Consider the following 20,111-nt stretch of genomic DNA (forward strand, 5'->3'; position numbering starts at 1 on the left):
ATCTTGAAATTTTTACATCGATAAGACAGAGGCAGAAATCAATCTCAACAAGGCGTTGAAAATACGTTAAAACAAACAAAAACATCAGAAGATAGGAGTCTCCAGCCGGGGTTACTCCCATATTTTCTCTGAAGTGTGTACACCTCCCTACATGGTTTGATTTTCGAGGCCTTGAGACTTGAAAAGGATCAGTAATTTTACTCAACCATACTTTTTCGATCAAACGTCCGAGTTAGACTAAAATACAGCCTCGTCAAAACGCCGGAGCGTGGTGAAGGGTAATGCTAATTTTGAAATTAACGTCTGAGTGTTTAATCGAGGTTGTGATGTCTATTTGCGGTGGAGCTGACAAACAACCAAATTGTGAAAGATCCCGAGGGAGGATTGGGGGGTCCGAATCCACTCTCTGCAAACAGACCAGTGAGTACTTTTACTAAAGTCGAACCTTTATGAACGGCACCGAAATCAAGAGTTGTATTTTTAGGTGAGCTTTTGTACATGAGTGATTAATTATGGCATAATTAATCAGTTTTTTTTGGTTATTTTTATAACATGCCTATTCTGTGGGTCCTATATTTAGCGGTCAACCTGCAATAAGTGGTCACCGCGCCATTCCCCGTGGGTGATCGCTTAACACAGGTTCCACTGTACTTTCAAGGGAAATTATTTCAACGAAAGGATCGAACGTCGCCACTCAACTTGATGTCTTTAAAATTTACTTATTTTAAAATATTTTATAGATTATTCAGGCTCTGATGTGAAAAGAAAATTTCGTGTTTCCTGAATCAAATTTTTTTCCTCTCCCCCTCCCCCTACTCCCCACGCTTACTAAAATTCCCAGATCAGCCCCTGCTACTCTTCACTGAATATATGAGAATGCTTCGACATAATTTTGCTTTAATTTGGAAAATGTATACATGAAAAACGTAGATAAAGGAAACGAATGATCCCTACGGAAGATCCATAGAGAGTTTGTGCGGCTAGTCGAAGGGAAAATCGTACCGTCTCGACCAACCTCAGTTAGTCACGGGGACGGATGAGAAAATCAAATTGAAAAAAAATGACAAAGAGATTCACTCCGTTAATAAACATAAAGCCCTGCATCACGATTCAAGTCAGCCTCAACTAAACGCCGGGTTTCTCAGGGTCAGATGAATAGGGTGTGAACAGAGCGGCCGGTTATACAAGTATGGTAATAGCAATCATGTTTTTAATCTTATTTTAAAGCTTCTTGCTCAGCATACAAGACGAGGCGTGAAGTGAAGTTTATATGCCACTATTAAGATGATCAGAAGCCTTTAGCAGGGCAGCTATATGAACGAAAATGAGGGCGGGACACGCCCAAACACACTTCCCTAAAGTTCCTTCAAAGATTTTTCAAATTACATTAATATTCTTTTAATATTTATCGGTAAAATGAGAGATCAAACTAATCAACACAAAGTGCTGAACATCAATGACAACAACAGTAAAACAAAAAAATAAATCAATGCAATCTGGAGGTGCAAAAAACTGGCAGGCTGAAATTAACCGGAAAAAAAATCAGAATAGAGTGAAAGTATTAACAACTTATTTTTCACCTCAGGGGCACTCTGAAATTACATAGACCGATAAGGAAAAAACCAGAAAGATGCATTCAAGGTGCAAATATATATATTTATTTTTTCGTTCTATATATTAAATTTCTTTTCAAACGACTTCCTCTGGCCTCCATTGAGGATTTCTAGAAAACTGTCTGGCGAATTATATAAAAATTTACAAAAATATATATATATCTATAAGGCCTACCCCGCCATAATGAAAAAGCTACGTTGTCCGTGAAATGTGATTCTTCTGCAGTGTGACTAATTATCATCAGAGTGAGAGATTTTAAGAGGAGACTTTTTTACAGTAACCCTCCGAGAGGCCAAGAGCCACAAATGTTTTTGATGCAAAACATTACAATAAGTACTAAGTTCATTAAACCGGGGTCTTATAAAGAAAATGGCCACTACATGTCAAAGGTTGGTTGCATCTTCAAAACGCAGCAGTACATTCGATGGAATGAGCTATTTCCGGGTGGAATGGGTTCTAAATTTCAGTCTCCAAAGAACGTTTAGGACGTCAACACCTATTTGAGGGATGGAAGGGTAGGGAGGGAGGAGACAAGTGGTACTCGTTCCATCGAATGTGTCAAAAAGCCGAAGACTCCTTCGGCAAGATTTTATTATTTTAAGGCAAGCTTACGATCATTTAAATAAGTAAGCCCCCAAAACTTTATACAAGCTATTGACAAAAAACCCGCCAGATTAATAAAAACGACTGTAAGGAGTTACAGAGCCAAGGAAAAGAAGCCAGGCTAGTATCGTATGTAGCTTGTTACAAGCCCGCAATCAGTGGAGGCGAATTAAAGAGCCGGCAAACTACAGACAGCGGTCGTTGTTGACAGGGAATCGGCTGGATTTTTTGTTTCCAGACCTCCGCCGTTTTTTGCGCACCTACGTTTTCGCTCGTTTCCACTGACCAAGAGCCTAACACAGCCTATATCGTATCAGAAAAATTTATATTCGCTAGATCTCTAAAGATTCTTTGCCACAACAGTTCAATAGCAAAGGAACGAACCGAGACTTTCCAAATACAATCGGATAAAACACCCAACACGTGGCAACCTCGGGAAAATCACGTGAAGAGAAGCACAAATGGCACGTGATATGCTAAGCAGGCACGTCCTTTGCTCCTGATGACCCCAACAAGAAGAACTAACCTTATAATAACCAACACCATGCGAAATAAGAGATAAAGCAGAGAGTTTTGAATTTGGCCATAGGCCCTTACTCCAACTCCTAACGAAGTTATGACATAACGTTGATAATTCTCACAAATTTGGCTATATATTATTTCCCTAAGTCTTTCGTAACCAGTGGTTTATAAATAACAGCCTTATTTATCTCTCCATATTGTCAGAAAATTTACACATTGGATTGGACCCTTGGTATAAAAGTCCTATTGAAACGTCAATTGAATGACGCAAGTTAAACTTCAGAGGCATGTGGCCGCGAGCTCAATCATCAGGTTGAAAGTGAATCACAAATGCACAACGAGGTTGTAAAAATGTCACTTATTTTATGCACTAGAGAATATCGCAAAGCGATTAGCATTTTTCTGAAATCACCATTCGCCGAAAGAAGTTAATTACAAGCCTGAGATGATTGTAAAATTTTAAGTAAATTCTTGCAAGTTATCAATGTTTAATATTGAGACTAACTTAAGCGATAAATGATTCTTCTTTTGCAAAAAGTCTTATTGACTTAACTGAAGGCTTATTTCATTTGTTTAGGTAGCTCTTTGTCGTGATCACCAGGGCTCTCATAAGGCTAGCAATAGAGGCTGTCTGGTTAGTTCTATGATTAGTTTTATGGATAGGAAAAAATAGCCCCTCAGATAGGGCCCTTAAGCGCAGCACAAGAAACGCTTCTCGTGTTGCTATACTAAAATACCTCTTCATTACTAAATTTTTTTTCCTGTATTGGATCAAGTTTACTCGACATCGAGAGAAGTTGGTAGGCCGCTTTCACATCTCCAGGATACTGAAGTCTTTTTATATGTAACAACTCGTCAACTTATTCTTTGTAGTTCTTCTCATCTCATTTGTAGACTTTTTTTTCCTTCAAACCAGATGAATTCAAGAAGATCATTCAAGTCATCACGTGACCCGATGGTTGCTGTCCACGTGAGTGTTCTTCTGGAGGCTGACGTCACGTGATTTGAGCATGTCATGCTCTGTTGGCCCACTGAGCCTAAAAATTTGTCATAATATGATAATTTAATGTAGATCTGAAACAATTGGAGGGCTTTCAAAGCAAAATTTACCATCACTTTCTTCGATTTAGGTACAGGCGATTAGTCCAAATTTCTAATTTTTTCCCCGCCGACCACCTGAGGTTTCACTTGCGAGTTTTTGGATGACGGCCTATGGGGACATAGATTTCAACTACGAAAACGTACAGGCGCATGAACCATTAGCACGAGGAGATTAAATCCGCCTCCTAAAGCGGTCATGCGATTTCCTGTTTACAGCAAAGATACCAATTTAAGACTCAATTACAGACATAAATTTAAAAAGATATCAATTGAATTCAACCGATGTGTTGTGTTTAGTCAACTTCCGACACAGAGAGATCAAAGCCGCTCCTTTTTCAAGTCATTTTGATATTCAACTATGAAAAAAAAAATTAAATTTACTTTCACTGATGCAAGAAAAGAAAAAACCCTTTACTTAAAAGCATAATCGCTTCGTTGATACACCGGGTTACCATGCTGAGAGTGATATTCTAAAATGTAAAGAAAAAATGGTAGGTCTTTCCGCGCTGCTATCAGATCATGAGTTCAAATATTTTCATGTGACCCCGGAAGTTGTGTTTACTCTCTCGTGCAATCTTAGGAGATTATGTTAGTGTAATACTAGGATGGGGTTATTACGTATTTTATCTTCTTGAGACTTGCAAATAAGGATTAGTAGAACGAGTCTTAAGCATGCAGCAAGCGGTAGTTATCATGTAACATAAAGAATTATTTACCTGTTAAGTTAAATAATTTAAATTAGATTTCCAACTCCACTTCCTGCCAATATCCTTGATCAAAGCAACGATTAGGCAGATATAGTTCATCCAGAGTAGGACGTTCTCTCGTTGAAGATCGCGCCGTTGTTGTCGTTGTTGTTATATCTGATAATTCCAACGACCCCCTGAAAGAAATGGTCACAGCAAGCTTTATCAATGACCTCGTCTTGCTGAATTCGCATGAGCTGCGAGCAGAACGTGAATTGAAGAGTGGCATTTGTTGATGAGTTGTTACTTTAGTGTCTCGACAGTGTAAGACCAAGTCCATGCTTGAACAACGCGCGTCATCTAAAAAATTTGTCGCAAATTTTTCAAGTACTTCACTTCATCCGTTTTAATCTTCTTCACCTTAAGCCATTCTATTTCCTTCCTGGTTTATCATAACCTCCTTTGCATTTTTTAGCAAAGAAGTTTAATACGGCACAAAAAACGACTCAAAGATGTAGCTCTTCAGTTCTTCGGTGGCTTCACAAGGCCTGGCAGAGCAGAAAGTTTTAGCCTTGTCATGCAGGCTCTTCCTCTCGCGTGATCTTCACCTTTCATAGACTTGCAAATCCTACATCTTAAATTTTTTTCTCCTTTCTTGAAAAAGAAAATTGGCCGCCAATCAGAGCTACAACTTTTTTTTCAGGATCGTATCCACCTCTTGTTTGCAAGCTCCGTATTGCAATCGCGAATACTCGAGAGAAAAATTAATCCACGCGCGCGTAGACTTGCGTCGCGAATGATGAGATGTTCCTTTCTAATCAGTCTAACACTTTCGCAAGGTGCGATTAATTATCAGCTTAGCTTTAGAGGCCTGCCTCTATTGCTTCTAGAAAAACCGTTACCACCACGATTAGCCAAAATAGAGGAGGGAAAATTAGTAGATCTATATGTTATTAGTAAACATGAATGGATTATTGAAGCTTCCAGAGCACGAACGAGATTGTGGTGTTCGAACAATATAAAACTGGCACAAAACGACGATGAGTAATCAGGGTTGAATCATGGTCACATGAAGGTTAAACAAGTAACCACTAAGATAAAAGGTAATCTGATGACTGTGTTTTTTATTTTTCTCTCTTCTAACATAGAAGTTGTTCAAAAAGTCGTCAAAAACTCTCACCTGGCAATTTCTTTAGATTTTGTTCCTTCTGGAAGCTTTTCCTCTGCAGTAATGTCTTGCGTTTTATTTGTATTCTTTTCGTTCCGTTTCGAGGCGACAAAGTTTCTAATTATTTCAGGGTTGCCCGATTTCGTGCCCGTACGATGTTTAGGATCAGGGTCCTCTATGTCTATATGTTTTGGATTAGCATGTGAATGCACTCCTTCTACTTGTCCGGTGGCGTTCTGCGACGCACGCCTGCGCTTTCTCCAGAATCTCCAGGCGACGCAACCGACAAATAAAGCGAGGAAAACAAGCACAGAGGCAACAATCACAATTATCATGGTAGTCCGGTCTATGACACCTGAAGAGGAAAGTTAAGAGAGAAAATTTACCACAGTTTTAAGCTTCTGTAGAAAATACTGAAACATGCCCCTTTCGTCTGTAAATACCCTCAATTTCAAGATAAGGCCTAAGGCAAAACCTTGGATATTGAAGGATATTCATTGCATGAAAATAGGATATAATTTTCAAATTAAAAAATTGCACTTGATCTCGTTTGAAATTGAGGCTTTGCATTTTTGACATTGGAAAATAGATCACACAACGAAAATCGGAAAGAAAATATAAAGTATCATTAATGATTAAATGCCACCTCACCTTTTCCAGACTCGGAATTAAAGGGTTCCCCTGCAAAAACGAACACATTTTTCTTAATCTGTTGCCAAAATATAGAAAACGAACCAACTAATGCGATCCACCATAGCGAACCAATAAAAACCCATAGAAAAAACACGTGACCGAAGTCAAATTGCGGTTTGTAAGACAGTGTCAATAGCTTACCCATCGTTCCGTTTCCTTGTGGCTCTGTCGTCGTCCCATTAAGGGATGTGTTTGTTGTACTTTCCCGAGTAGTCGTTGTGACAGATTCCAGTGTAGTTTCTTGTGCAGTTTGAAAAGTAGTTTCCCCAGTGTTTTTTGGAGTAGTTTTAACCTTTGTCTTGGGGCTTGTACTTGTTGTAGGCGCCGGAGTCGTTGTTATGGCCTGTTCGCACGCGCTTCCGGTAAATCCGGACGAACAAACGCACGAATAGCCTCGGATACCATTAACGCACGTGCCACCATTTTTGCACGCGCCAGGCACACAGTCTGGGTAGCACTGCTTCCCGCTGTATCCGTCTGGGCACGAACAATTGAAGTCTCCGATAAGATCCTAAAGAACGAAATGAAAATTGGCACATGATATAAGTAAAAGTTCCATTCTCGTGCAAACAAAAAGTTATAATCTGCTTTAAGTAATGGTTGGCTCTAAGATTAAGCGCACATGGTGGGAATAGTTCGTTCGTTTCTGTCACGAGCGTAGGACCGGGAAGAATTCTGAATCCTCGACCTTCAGATTTGAGCTTTAACGCTTGACAAGGGGGCAACAGAGAACCCGAATTGTGAGCTCGACCATAAAAAGCTCCTTGAGTACCAAGCGTCCTGCATACTACTTGGATCAGCAATATGGCACATGAAGCGTTCGCTTACCGTGCAAGTTCCTCCATTGTAGCATGGATTGCTTGAACATTCATCTATTTCTACAAATCAAGAGACAATATCAGCATTAAATAATACTCAGGAGATACATCATAGATGATGAAATCATGGCTTAACTCTATGATCCATAAGAGCGAATAACATTTAATTTCTCCCTCTGAATCACACGTTAAGAATCAGGAGAATAAAGGAAATCATCACTTGTTGAAAAAATTCTCCTTATCAGCACCTTAAGAAATGTGTAGAGAACAGTATGGAGATTATGCATACTGATCTTAGGGTGGAAAGGGTTAAGAGAGTTATCACTCAATCGAATCGGGAGTTTATTTCTTAAAGTATCACCTTTGCCAAATGTTGCTAGAAAGAACTTACTATCTAAAAACTATAGTCTCTAAGAAACTTAAGATTTAAGTCAAATACTTAAAGAATGAAACACTGATGACATTGAACTAAAATTTCTTGGCAGTCCTTTTGAGTTTCACGCAAGAAGTATCATTATGCCCGTTGATCGCTGTTTAGATCTATTGAACTCACCTGTGTCACAGTTACTTCCAGTGTAACCCTTCCTGCAAGTACAGCGGTAAAGGCTTGGCCCACTATTTGAACATGTTCCCCCGTTCTTGCAAGGTTGCTCACGCGCACATAATTCTAAATCTGAATGAAAGGAAGATACAGTAATGGGGTTTGAAACAAGATCGAAAACGGAAAAATAATAAAGAAATTAAACCATATTCTAACTGAAGCAAACGCTCTTGACTTCACAGAGTGAAGGCGAAAAAGGCTGGAGAAAATGAAGCGGGCGTCAGGCGGGGAAAATATAGACAATAAAGCGCGGAAAACTACTTGCAACAGGAGACTAGCGTGGGAAAATGAGAAAACAGGTGCCTACGTGTAGAAAAATTAGGAAATGAAGAGCACCATGCAACGCCTAAAATTAAATACAACGGTTGGTAATCGCGAGAAAACACGTGGCCTATAGTAAACAAAGGGAACTGGTAAGGCAACCTTGAACGTATGGTTGCCATTCATTCGATAACTGAGCTGTGATTGATTGGAGCCGTGTTGTATGATCACCGCTGATATTTTTAACAAACAGACACCAAGATGTACGACACAAAATTGACTAAGTAGACGCGACAGTTGATCGACAAAGAAAACAAAAACCAACCTACCAAGATCACAGGACTTTCCGCCCCAGCCTTTAATACAATTACATTCCCAAGGCTTATTACAGGTGCCGTGGAGGCATCCCGGGTACCTTTCACATTCTGTACAATTTTGTCCAAGCCAGCCGGACTGACAACTTAACAGAAACGAATAAAGTTAGAACAAAAACGTTGACTATCAAATGGGAAAGTGACTCGATAAACTTCAAATGTGAGTTCCTGAGTGGAATCATAGACACGAAAGGAGAGTTATGCTCTAAGAAAGACCCCTTCCTTTTTTTATTTTCGCCTTCTCTGTATTTTAACTCTTTAACCCTTAAAGTGATAGACATCTAATTTTTCCCAGTGGTATTTTCCCCCGATTCAAACATTAAGGTCACAAGAATGAATGGATGATCGCTTGCTCCAGAGGCTCCTGATTGTTCACCAAATTCGTCTTGTAACTGCCATAAGCTGTGTCCTTTTTTTTTTCTCTTTCAACCTTTTGACCTTAAGAGTGACTACATCTAATTTCTCCTTACAATTTCACGACTAAATCAAACATTGAGGTCAAGAGAAATAAGGAAATGATCACCAACTAACGAAGCTCTTGATTGTTAGACAAATTCTCCCTGAAAAAATCTGAAAGGTAGTGTTTAAACAAAAACTAAAGAAATTGGTCGGCAGTGGAGATAACTAAAACCGATTGGGAATGACAAACGAAGAATATTTATTTATTTTTTTTTTTTTGTTATGAAGATACAGAGCCTAGACACCGATTTGCCGATTTCAAGTGCACCTTTACAAAAGCTAACTTTAATGGAAGTGAAATCTCACCTGCAAAGGTTAGGTCGTGAGCATGTAGCGTGAGTGAGGTCGCATCCTGGACAAACAGCTGAGAAGCAAACCACAGCGAAATTCTTATTAGAATGAGGTAAAATGAATGTTACTAGGAAGTCCTTTGGGCAAATCTTGAAATGTCTCGACAGCGTTAGATCTGAGGGAGAAGCTGTAAGGACGTATTTGGAAATGGGTGAGGTAAAAAGCAATATATTACGGAAAATTGAGGTGTAGTTTCTGCAAACTAAATATGGTTTAAGACAGAGATACAAAGCAACTGTATGGGAAAAACGATTATTAGTCGGTTTTAAGTCATAGGAAGGCTTGATTCGCGTTTCACTCCCGGACTTTCGTTCGTTCGTATTCAAGGTCGGGATGGACCGACCATTTCCGACGACGAACACGATTACGATAGCCTGAGGTGAACCTAATACAAAACCACGAGCTACCTAACGCTTGTTGTCGATATCCTCGCGTGTAAGTCGCGGTTCGCTCTTGTCACGCGCTCCCGGTTCCAACGAGGAAAAAGAAAGACCCCTGGTGCTGAACGCTAAACAAATTTAAGTTGTTCAAAAGGCTTTGTTCAAGGATAATACTTCACATAGGGAGCTCTGTCCTGACAGATAACGGCTAACGGCTGGAGCGCCCCCTTACAGGGCCCAGCGTGACATGTCGTGAGCACGCACTAAAAGTAATGATTCGTCAATAAACAAAAAGATTGTCGTGCTCTCTTCATCACAAAGTGATCATCAAAGATGACCTTAAACAATACAAAGTCGGCACAAATCCACAAATATTGTTTATTTTACGGTCTGTTGCGAACAAATGTTTGGGTTGTTCGCGAGTTTACACTCCGCTGAACACCGTGAGAGCGCATATTAATAAGGGTTCTCAGGAGATTGGACACGTCTGGCAAAAAAAGGAAAAAAATTCCCACAGTTTGAAACTGCAAAACAATTGTCGAAACTTGAAAAAAATTTTCCACGCAGTTTTTGAAGGTGACTCACTTGCCTGGAAATTTCTACGTTAGAAATACATCATGTCTGAATTGCTGCTATCACATTGAGTTAAGCCCTTTATTGTTCGTTTATAATCCACGTTTAAGAATGAAAGAAACTCGTGTATAGAGGTGCAACCATAAACAAACGATATGTTATCGGATTTACAGAACGAAAGCGAGCCAACGACTGCACGACATGAGAATTTCATTGTACACCCTAGACTGGGATGCTGTTACTTTTCTTTTCTATATTCTATTAGCCATTAAGTAAACCGTGTGTCATAGTAACTAGTCGAAACATGCAGAGCTTTTAACAGCTTCGGGCATAACTTTCTGGACACTTCAAACTGTAGAGTCATTGAAAAAACTGCGCATGACCTCTCCAAAGCCGAATAGAAGAATTAAGAGATTGGAGACCACTGGATGACAATATTCCATAATGTTAAGCGGAAATTTTCAGTCGAAGGGCCACATATGACAATTAACTTCTATTTCATTTGTTTCTTTAGCAAGGTGCCAATCTTCTTTAAACTAATCAAAAAAGGAAAGAAAAATCGACTTTCCGGATTAAGTCCTAATATGTGAGCATTGAACTAAAAGCCATTGTGCAGTCAGTGTTTTGTCCTGAGGTGCCATTTGCTTCAAGTAGTTTCTAAGAAGGAATTTCGATCTTATGTTAGTCGAAGGTTCGCCTCATAACATGATAGCAGCCCTCCGTTTTACGATAGTATACTGTCATTCAGAAGAAAACAAAAGCAATATCTTCTGTAAAACTTGACAACACAAGGTACCCATAAATCTTGCGTGCAAGATAAATAAATTCCACAGCTATTAGAGAGAGCCTAAGGGAAATTAGCTCTGGAAAGATAAGCTCCCATTAAGAACAGTTTTAACAAAATCGTAATACAAACATCGCCATCTGTTGGACCTCCTTGGTTTTGTTAAGGTCCTTAGTAACTGAATCTTCCTGAGATTCCAAACGACATAATAACCTGCATATTTTTACTTTTTGAGAAAAGCAAATTCTTTGTTTAGACTAACTAACTGAGAAGATCGAATCTAAATTAACGACGAAAAACTACCGTGCATTATTATCTGCCTATCTCATTCTGCGTGGGTTTCCTCTTGATAGAGATAACGCCTCTGCATAAACTACGACGTTTCTTTATAGCAAATTTTTGCGACAAAAAAAGGTCACTTCCTTGGCACGCTATTCCCTATCAACTCAAATTGGACTTGGATTGAAAACAGAAAGTGAAACCAGACAACTAAAGCGGTCAAAGAAAACAAAAAAAGGCAACGTAAGATAGCAGAAGCAGCAGCATTTACCTGTATCACAGTAACTTCCAGACCATCCTGGGTTACAAACTTTACTTCCATCGCTGTCGCACGAGTAGTGGCCGAGATGATCATCGCGCGGAATACAGAGTGTTGTGCAGGAGTCACCGTAATAGTTCTGCTGGCATTTCACGCGGTACGAGAAAGTTATGTTTGCCACCACTCCCACGTGGCTCCTGTTGTGCCACTGTGGGCCAGGTAGCAGGGATTGCCTCGTGACCACACCTTGCTCGATCAAAATTGACGAGTTTGGACCTGAAGGAGAAGAGTGACTCAATGGTTTACATCAGGCACAAAAGTGTAACTTCACAGCTAATCAGGTGATACTGTGATTACTTCAGGGAAAACCGGTTAGCATCGTTGTATTAAAAACTAACAATTAAGACATCGAGGCGAATTAACGCGCATATTGCAACCAACGATGGGAAAGCGCGGGGAATTTCCTTGCGCATGACAAGGTGAAACAGTTGATTCTGGTTTGAAACCGGTTTGGTTAACTTGAGAAAAAAAAATCAAGACATTGAAAAGGAAAAGCTCTTTAATCAAGAAATGGTTCGCTTCGAGGAAACTAAGAAACCAACATCGTGAGTGACAGCAACATGTACACGAAACATGGAGAGCTTAATTCAATTATACCATAGGACGGACGTAAGATGAAAAGGGTGCCACCAAGTTGATGAAAAGACGGATGAAGATGATGAGAAAACAAGATTTGGATCACCTAACGTTTTGTGTTTTCAATTAGGAGAGGAAATTCTTGACTGTAGTATTACGTAACCCTTTTGTTTTGACATATTTCTTGAGGAAAAGCAATCGCCGGCGGGGCCACAGGCACCAGACCGAATTGAACATCAAGGGGCAGTCTACAGACGGGAAGTCGGAAAGATCATTTGTACTTGTCAAGCATGTTCTTTGGGGTTTGAGTAAACCCTAACAGAGTACAAATGGCTATTTCGCAGCAATTTTCAAAACGTGAGAGAGCCTCTGGTCTAAATCCACTGGTGTAAATCCACTGATCTCGTTTTCGGTCCATTAACCCTTTAATTCCCAAGATCTGATTAGTAATTCTCCTTACTGTCTGCCATACAGTTCTTGTGATGTTAGCTTGCAGAATTTTGTATTGGATCAACTTATAATCCCCTAACTGATATTTTTCTTTATTCTCATCACTTGTCTGCTTGATATTGTATTGATATTGTAAGGAGAAATTCTGTCTTGGTTACTCATGGAAGTTAAAAGGTTAATGTCGTTTACTATAAGTGAAAGACCACCGATTGAAAACTAACGATATCCAGATGAGGATCAAGGAAAGGTACCGTCTGCCCTCCATCGAATTAGCTAAATCAGATTCAATCTAAAGCATATTATCGCATTTGCAATGAGTAATTATAGTGACGAAGCAAACGTGCAGGCAGAATACGGAACCCAAACATTCTAGAATCAAAGAGAAACCTCATAGTTGCTCTGACAATTTGCGAAGGAATGGGTGCGATGTTGATCCATCTTGCAGCTGAATAAACAAATTGATGCCAAGATCCCTGGGCCCCGACAGATGCTGCTGAACACGAACAGCTGGGAACAGTGTGCGTCTTTTTCTTTTACGAAGAGAAACATCAGGGTTCGCGGAAATCAAAATTGTTAGAATTTTCTTCATGACTGTGCTTCATGATATAATAAAAACAATTGCGTCTATTTGCACTTCCCTTCTTTAGAAACATCTGTACAATGTAAATACCTTCAACGTCATCGACAGTTGGGAAAACTCTAAATGTCAAACTATTCGACAAAGGCAATTTTCTAACATTCGTGAAACCTATCCAAGGAAGGAAATCGTTACAAAGCATAAACTTCGAGCATCACAACAAGGACTGATTTCGTGTGATCACGAGAATTTGAGTCCTCGCGGCGCCAAAGAAGGAGAGAAATTTAGCGACTCGGAATTGACTAAATCCTGTACAAGGCAATAATACCATGAGCATAAGCGCCATTTGAGGCTATTGAATTTAACTTAATTGTCTCGTTTTGTCAAAAGAAAAATAAAATTAGAGCTGGGTTCTTGCCAGTCACAAAGAAAGCTTCCATTCCTTAAATTTGTCTCTTCTCCAGTCTCAGGCTGGAGAGATCGTTACTTTCGCAACATCGAAACGCACTGAGGAAATAACAAGACAATAAAAGCTGAAAAGCTTAAAAATGAAGTCAAGATTCCTCTAAAAGCAAAAATGACCGCGGTGATTAGATAAAGGTTCCTAATTAGGTTTGCTGAAAAAAGGATGCAGTTTCTTTCGTGGAAATTTAATAAAGTAAAATGAACCAAAATAGGATTTTCAAATGTGTGGGCGGAACATTTTGCATAGACAGATAAAACAGATTTTCATTGTACAATGGAAGTATCATCACGCGAAGAATGAATGTTACTCTATTTTTTAAACTTCAGTCAACGCGCTAACGGAGAAAAGGAGACGAAAAAATGATGAATAGACTCTTTTGAGTTTTGTCCAAACTAAAGCCTAATATTTGGTTGCAAGATAAGATAACCGAGGTAATAATGAAGATTAATCTTATCGATGCAGTGTTACCGTTAGTCACTTCACACCTCAAAACAACAGCACTTTAAAGCGATGATGTTTAGTTAGTAGCAACGGAAGGTTAACCATGGTTCCTTGTCTAAACCAAGGCTCTCTTTTTTTATTCAGGATCACTTGGTTTTTATCACGACCTGACATTATGTGATCATATGAGTTTACAGAGTTAAGACGCCTTTGATACAAAGCAGATAATCGTGAGAGAGTCAAGTAAGCTCATTACAGCTTAGGACAGATGATATCGAGGAATGTTTTTCACGTCAGGACAAGGGGCGTTTTGAGCGAAGACCATTAAGGAGGGATCAAGAACAATCTTGGGGGTAAAATTTCGCGTGTTTTGCGTGCGAGCAAAGTCAACACGGGCTAAATTAGAAAAACAAATAATCGCTGTGGGGATTTCCTAAATGTAAATGTTATTTTATCCTAAAGACGCATGATGTCAAGCACATCTTCACCAGAGTCAGCTTGGCCGAGAAGAGATTCTTTGCAAAAGGAGAGCCATTTTATCGTACCAATTTGCAATTCGGAGAGTAGCTTGTGAACACATTTTTTAGGTACTAATTCGAAGACCCACATTTTAATGTATTTATCTCTACATCTTCTACAATGAATTGCATTCCAGCAATGAACAAGGCACACTTATATGACGCGCGGAATGACTGCGTAGGAGAAGTTAGCACTCCAAAATGATCACGCTGGTCATAAAATCTGGATCCTAGAGATAACCTCTCGCGTGCCGCAATGACCCTTTATTGTGGGACGCAAATATATTTTAATCCTTGTCATCATCAAAACGCCGTTTTCATACAGGTTATCGCACACTCCATCAGCTCTACAAGAAGCGCTCATCATGAGTCGCACCGGGCGACTTGCGTGCATACCATAACTACTTAATACTGAAATTCGAAAATTCAGCGAAGGCGTCGACAAGCGCGCTAAACCTCGCGGGATGACCATCGAGATAGAAGAGACAAAGGTAGTATCCTTACCTTGACGGTGCCTTGCTTCCACGAGTAAAGAGAATGACCCCTGTTGACGGAAAAAGTAAAACTGATGAGTTTTACATTCAAAAAAGGTGTCTGATGAATTCCTAACCATACTGCGCGCGTGGACTTTAGGAAAAAAGACATCAAGCGCGTGACGTGCACGCGTGACATCCCGCAGGGATTGATAGCAGTTAAGACGATCAAATCCTGTCGTTTTTGATAACAAGCTTTAAAAGTCGGTTGTGTAAGAAGCTTTTAAAGGCTTAACAGTAGAGGTATGGCACGTGCCCGCGCAATTAGCAATGAAACAACTGCCATCACAATGCTGCTGGCAGCTTAAAGTATCATCACACAAGTTTCAGTTACTACTAAAGATTACTTATGATAGCACAGTCAGCCGAAAGGCAGTTCTATTCAAGAACATTGTGAACATCCACATTCTACAGGCAATATTATGTGATCTGATAGTCATTTTTCAAAGCCTTATCAGATTTTTCTTCAAATAAAAAACCATCTATCCAAATCAGAGCACGAAATAACTCAATATTTGCGTATATCGGAAAAATAAAAATAGCCCTATTCATATTGGTATGAGCGACGGCTTCACACGAGCCGTTGCGTAGTAACAAACTTTACGTTATTTTTCTCCCGAAAGATATAACTCGTGCGAAAAAGCAGATGACAGTACATCAAGGATATCGTTGCAGTAGAACCTGATCCTATTTTTTGCAACCTAGTTCGACCTATTGATACATGAGAGCGCCATGCAACAAGTTCATTCGCATCTTATTTATTGTCCATATCAGTTCCGTTTCCTTGTCTATAAAACAAGTTTGGCACCCTTCCGTTTTTTTTGGCAAATCGGAATTGTAAATTATTGTTAAGAACTGTAATCTAATTTGTTTCACAGTAACGGAGAGAAGCCAAATCAGACACTACCGGTGGTCCTTCCTAGACGCTGGTCGCAATCAGTGTTTTTCATCGCCTCTTCTCGTTCATTGTCGCAGTCCCGGCTCTATTGTGATAACAACAGCGCTACAATAACACGCACACAACTCGGTTTGTGAGTGCGCAAGATTTTCACTTTTTCACTTTCTAGCCTTAACAATCAAAGAGACGCATTGAATCGCTCATAGAACAAAAGAAAAAACAATTCACCTGAGGCTAGTTTAATATTGTTTAAAATAGCGTGAGCCTCTGAAACTGAAATTTCCCACACTTCAGATCGAAACCCTTCAATTGTTTTGTTTTTTTTTTTAAGCGGAAATTGGACTAAATATATTGTGTTGCACTAAATGGTGGGAACGGGCAAAGGACAAAAAGCTCGCTGCTCTGACTCTGCTGATAAACATCTCATTAACTCGATGCTGTAATCTCGATCCGGATGGGTGTTGGAAAGTAAAACAGTATGAAGAAATGATATTTTTACCCGAACATCATTAAAACGCGTGTTAAGTGATATGTACTTACAGGCCATGACTGCAGTGTATTAGGCCAAGGTATCTGCAACAGACTGTTCGACGGGATTACGAAGGAGCCACTTCCCAAAACATCCGAAGTTTCCTGCCCAAACGGACAAGAGGACCCTGTGTGAGTTAGGGGCCGTAGACACACTCTAAAGAAGGTGCTGCAAGGAGAAGAACAGCTCCCTCCCGTCTCTACACCGCTACAACAGGTCTTCTGCCCGTTTCTGTTTCCGGGATTTGTGTAGTCCAAGAAACGGACTTCGAACATTCCCGTGGCCCGAGTCTGTAGAAATACGAAGCTGTGTGTAAGAATATGTGAGGAATAAAGCTTGCAGGCGCACCAGCCACTGTCCTATTTTTCCCGACTTAACTGGTGCGGGTACGCAAACATTTTCGCCAGATGAGACCTTCCAGAAGATATGATCGAGGTCAAGTACGGCTAAGTCATTAAGCCAACATGAAAGACACTAAAAATTTACAGTAAAAATGTGTGGATTTCTTTTGGGTTTCCTTGTCGTATCATTTGTACCGTTAATTTGAATTGCAAATCATAATCTGTTGAAAAAAAATAACATTATCGTTCAGAATTTTTACGATCGTAAATCGGATCTACAAGCGCCTGGCGGCGCATAAGGTTTCGATCTGTTAGTGACTCATCGCCAAGTCAAGATGGCAATTAAACAAACGTTTCGGGCTAGTTTCATCATGCAAAGAAATTTACCGTCTTTTTGCTTCGTTGGAAATAAGTGTTGATTGAAATATGCGAGCCACCTTATTACAGAAAAAAAACATCCAAAAAAGAAAACAAAAACAGAAAGCTTTTACACTAAAAGGAATTTTTCCAAACCTCAAAAGTAAGTCAATAATGAGAGGTGAGCTTGTCATATTAAACGTGTGCATTGACAACGCGCAGAACACTTTTTGGGATCACTTTCGATCCTGCGTAGAATTTCTGATGAAACCAAAGTTATTTTCGCGATTCTCTTTATTTGTTCGTCTGCCTGGGTGACGTCAGGTTTTATTTCAATAAATTCTTAACCCCGAAAAACAGGAAATTCCAAATTCAAACGACATATCCGCCAAATGGAAGCACTGCGTGTACGCCACGCGCGCTCGACCGCCGACAGTGCGTGATCCGGTATTTCAGTGTACTATTGAAGAGAAATCACTGCGTGAAGTTTATTACGAGTATCTCAAGGGTTGCTTTACATTCAATTCATGGCAGAACGCAAAGGAAATTTTACTCTGTGTTTTTCCAGCTTGAGACAGATAAAAATCTTGCTTGAGATAAAAGATTCGAAAAATGACTGAATTGCTTAATAAGCGAGAATGATAACACGTAGATCTATTGGTTTTCTAATGAGCTCATCTATTTATTCAAACAATCCGAGATTGACCGCGAAATAGTGAAAATCGTCATTAAAAATTATTTCTATATCCCAACAAAACCGCTATTATTGTGAACTCGAACAGAACGAGGGCAACAATTAAACCAAATACTTAGCGACGTCTTGGGCGCTTGAGAGCGCTCACAATATATTTTCAGTGTACTTACTTTAGGCAGTACGCTAGCCAACAGTAAAATCACAAGAACTCCGAGGTTTGGGCGCTGGATTCCTTTCACAAATGCGGCCAGTGAATGCCGAGTGAAGTCTCTCATATGCATGAGTTTCGTGCCCAACTCATTAAAGTGTAATCAGGACAGAGTGTGCTAAAACCCACTCGAACGGTTGGTGTGATCCTCCTGCTGCGGTTTTCTCACGGCTCAGCCTGAAAGAACATGGAGATAAAATTAATCGCGATTAATTTCTTGTTACGTAAATATGAGTTTCCCTAACAGGACAATTGTCAATTGTTATCATTTATGTACTAAAACGAAAGGAAATCCTTTACATGATCGCAAATTCCATCCAATCGAGCTTGGAACGCTCGTTGCGGGCCGGTCGACGAGCTAGGTAGGTAACGCAACCGTACTTTCACGGTTGCCTGATTCCAAAGGTATACAAAGTGTTGTCAGAAACAATCCCTGGGGCTTAGCGTATTGACTTCCAAAGTGGTAACTAATTCTTCTGGGACTTCCTTCAAGGTGCTTTCAATGCACTGAGACGTAGTTTGTAACTCAAGACAAAGGTTTCATTAAATAAATCAAAAGCTGATGATTATTACGTAGAAATTCAACCCGTGGCTTCACAGATGGTCCGCGCGAACTCTGTTATGATCACAAGTCAGACATGTAGGGGCTTGTCGAGGCAGCAAAGCATGCCACGCAAAAACAGAAACTATATCGTAACTAAAACCAATTTTCGACTCGGTGAAAACGAAATTCATTGAAATCTGACCATGGTAGTCGACATCTCGCTGTTATGTGTTGTTAAAACTTTCGATTATCGCACCAACCCGGTAATACTATCGCTGATTTTTCGTTATTTCTTAACTTAACCTGCACAGGAAACACGCTGACAATGGCTTGTGACAAAAGCTTCTTTCTTAACAGAGTCCACTCGGAAATACGTAACCTTTGAATGCCAAAAAGCGATCGAATTAAATCAACTGTCGTTTCTAAAGGACACTGTTTCTTCCTAGACGAACGTGCAAATGTGAACCGATAATTTTGTGTATCGGTATTTAATGTAACGTAAAATTTCTAAGAGCGCAAGATCCTTTTAACTACTCACCGAATACCACAGTGGATAAAATAGCACAGTTCGTGCACAGTTAGAAACAAATTCACAGAGCCAAAACAGAATGAAAAGACGAAGTCCATGTGTCGTTCATTGAACTAAGTGCTTCAGTCATTGATTTGAGATAAGATGATCCCCGGGACAACTCTAACCTGTGATGCAACCGTATGATAATGGACTGATCTATTCGTCGCAATGATAGAATGTATGGGTGGGGGAGTCCCCGCGAACAATGAAATACTGATCATCAATTTCTAGACGCTACTGCTGTGCGAATATTTTGCTGATGAGGCAACTGATGCGCGAAGAAGGAAATTTCTCACACTCTCGATTTGTTTACGTCGTTTTGATAGCAACTGGCAAGAGATACTAGTAGATTCCGCTTTAGCTACTTAGAAGTCAAGGTGGCTTTTACAGTGGATAATCCGGTTTTTTAGTATCGTTTTGTAAAAAGAGTTTTTTCGCTTAATGACAGGATTACAGATGTCATGTGAAATTCATCCGAAGTTTAAGCTGACTGACCTCTCACTGCAAGCTGACTTTCGCGCACAAGTAAACTCGTGGATTTAATGCTGAAAAAATGTCGGCGGTTTGTGCGTCAGCATTTCTCGAGCCGTAATATACATCGAAATCGACCAGAGGCTGTTCAGAGTTCTAAGCTAATCTTTTGATCGCCAAATCTGCGACCACAAATTAAAATAAAGGATTTCAAAAACGGCGCCGATTCGATAGAGTTGGGTTTCTACCAACCTTATATGCTTACGTCTGCCTGTGCGAACGAAGACGGGGCGAAACGCAATGAAGCGAAGCTATGCATATGTCAGCGAATAACTTTCCAATTATCTATAT

The 20,111-nt window shown here is 39.9% G+C and overlaps 1 protein-coding gene across 11 annotated transcripts in view; it reads right to left on the reverse strand.

Moving 5' to 3' along the window:
- Positions 1 to 1,643: 1,643 nt before the first annotated feature.
- LOC131780848 (delta-like protein 1) overlaps positions 1,644 to 20,111 on the reverse strand; it is a 35,758-nt gene continuing 17,290 nt past the window's right edge. For 7 of the 11 annotated variants that reach the window (XM_059097477.2, XM_059097469.2, XM_059097486.2 and 4 more), the window contains 13 exons: positions 18,137 to 18,351; positions 16,586 to 16,864; positions 15,119 to 15,158; positions 11,539 to 11,802; positions 9,207 to 9,264; positions 8,397 to 8,527; positions 7,759 to 7,878; positions 7,216 to 7,265; positions 6,529 to 6,898; positions 6,346 to 6,375; positions 5,707 to 6,049; positions 4,557 to 4,723; positions 1,644 to 3,776 (listed from right to left, as the gene is read on the reverse strand). In XM_059097477.2, coding sequence (XP_058953460.1) covers positions 4,579 to 4,723; positions 5,707 to 6,049; positions 6,346 to 6,375; positions 6,529 to 6,898; positions 7,216 to 7,265; positions 7,759 to 7,878; positions 8,397 to 8,527; positions 9,207 to 9,264; positions 11,539 to 11,802; positions 15,119 to 15,158; positions 16,586 to 16,864; positions 18,137 to 18,247 — 1,941 coding nt within the window. In that variant the 5' untranslated portion in view covers positions 18,248 to 18,351 and the 3' untranslated portion in view covers positions 1,644 to 3,776; positions 4,557 to 4,578. Of the gene's footprint in view, positions 3,777 to 4,556; positions 4,724 to 5,706; positions 6,050 to 6,345; positions 6,376 to 6,528; positions 6,899 to 7,215; positions 7,266 to 7,758; positions 7,879 to 8,396; positions 8,528 to 9,206; positions 9,265 to 11,538; positions 11,803 to 15,118; positions 15,159 to 16,585; positions 16,865 to 18,136; positions 18,352 to 18,474; positions 19,024 to 19,256; positions 19,484 to 20,012; positions 20,071 to 20,111 lie in introns of those variants that run through there. The other 4 variants (XM_059097495.2, XM_059097443.2, XM_059097448.2 and 1 more) reach the window with 4 other exon arrangements.

Source organism: Pocillopora verrucosa, chromosome 7, assembly GCF_036669915.1.
Source record: "Pocillopora verrucosa isolate sample1 chromosome 7, ASM3666991v2, whole genome shotgun sequence".
NCBI lineage: Eukaryota > Metazoa > Cnidaria > Anthozoa > Scleractinia > Pocilloporidae > Pocillopora > Pocillopora verrucosa.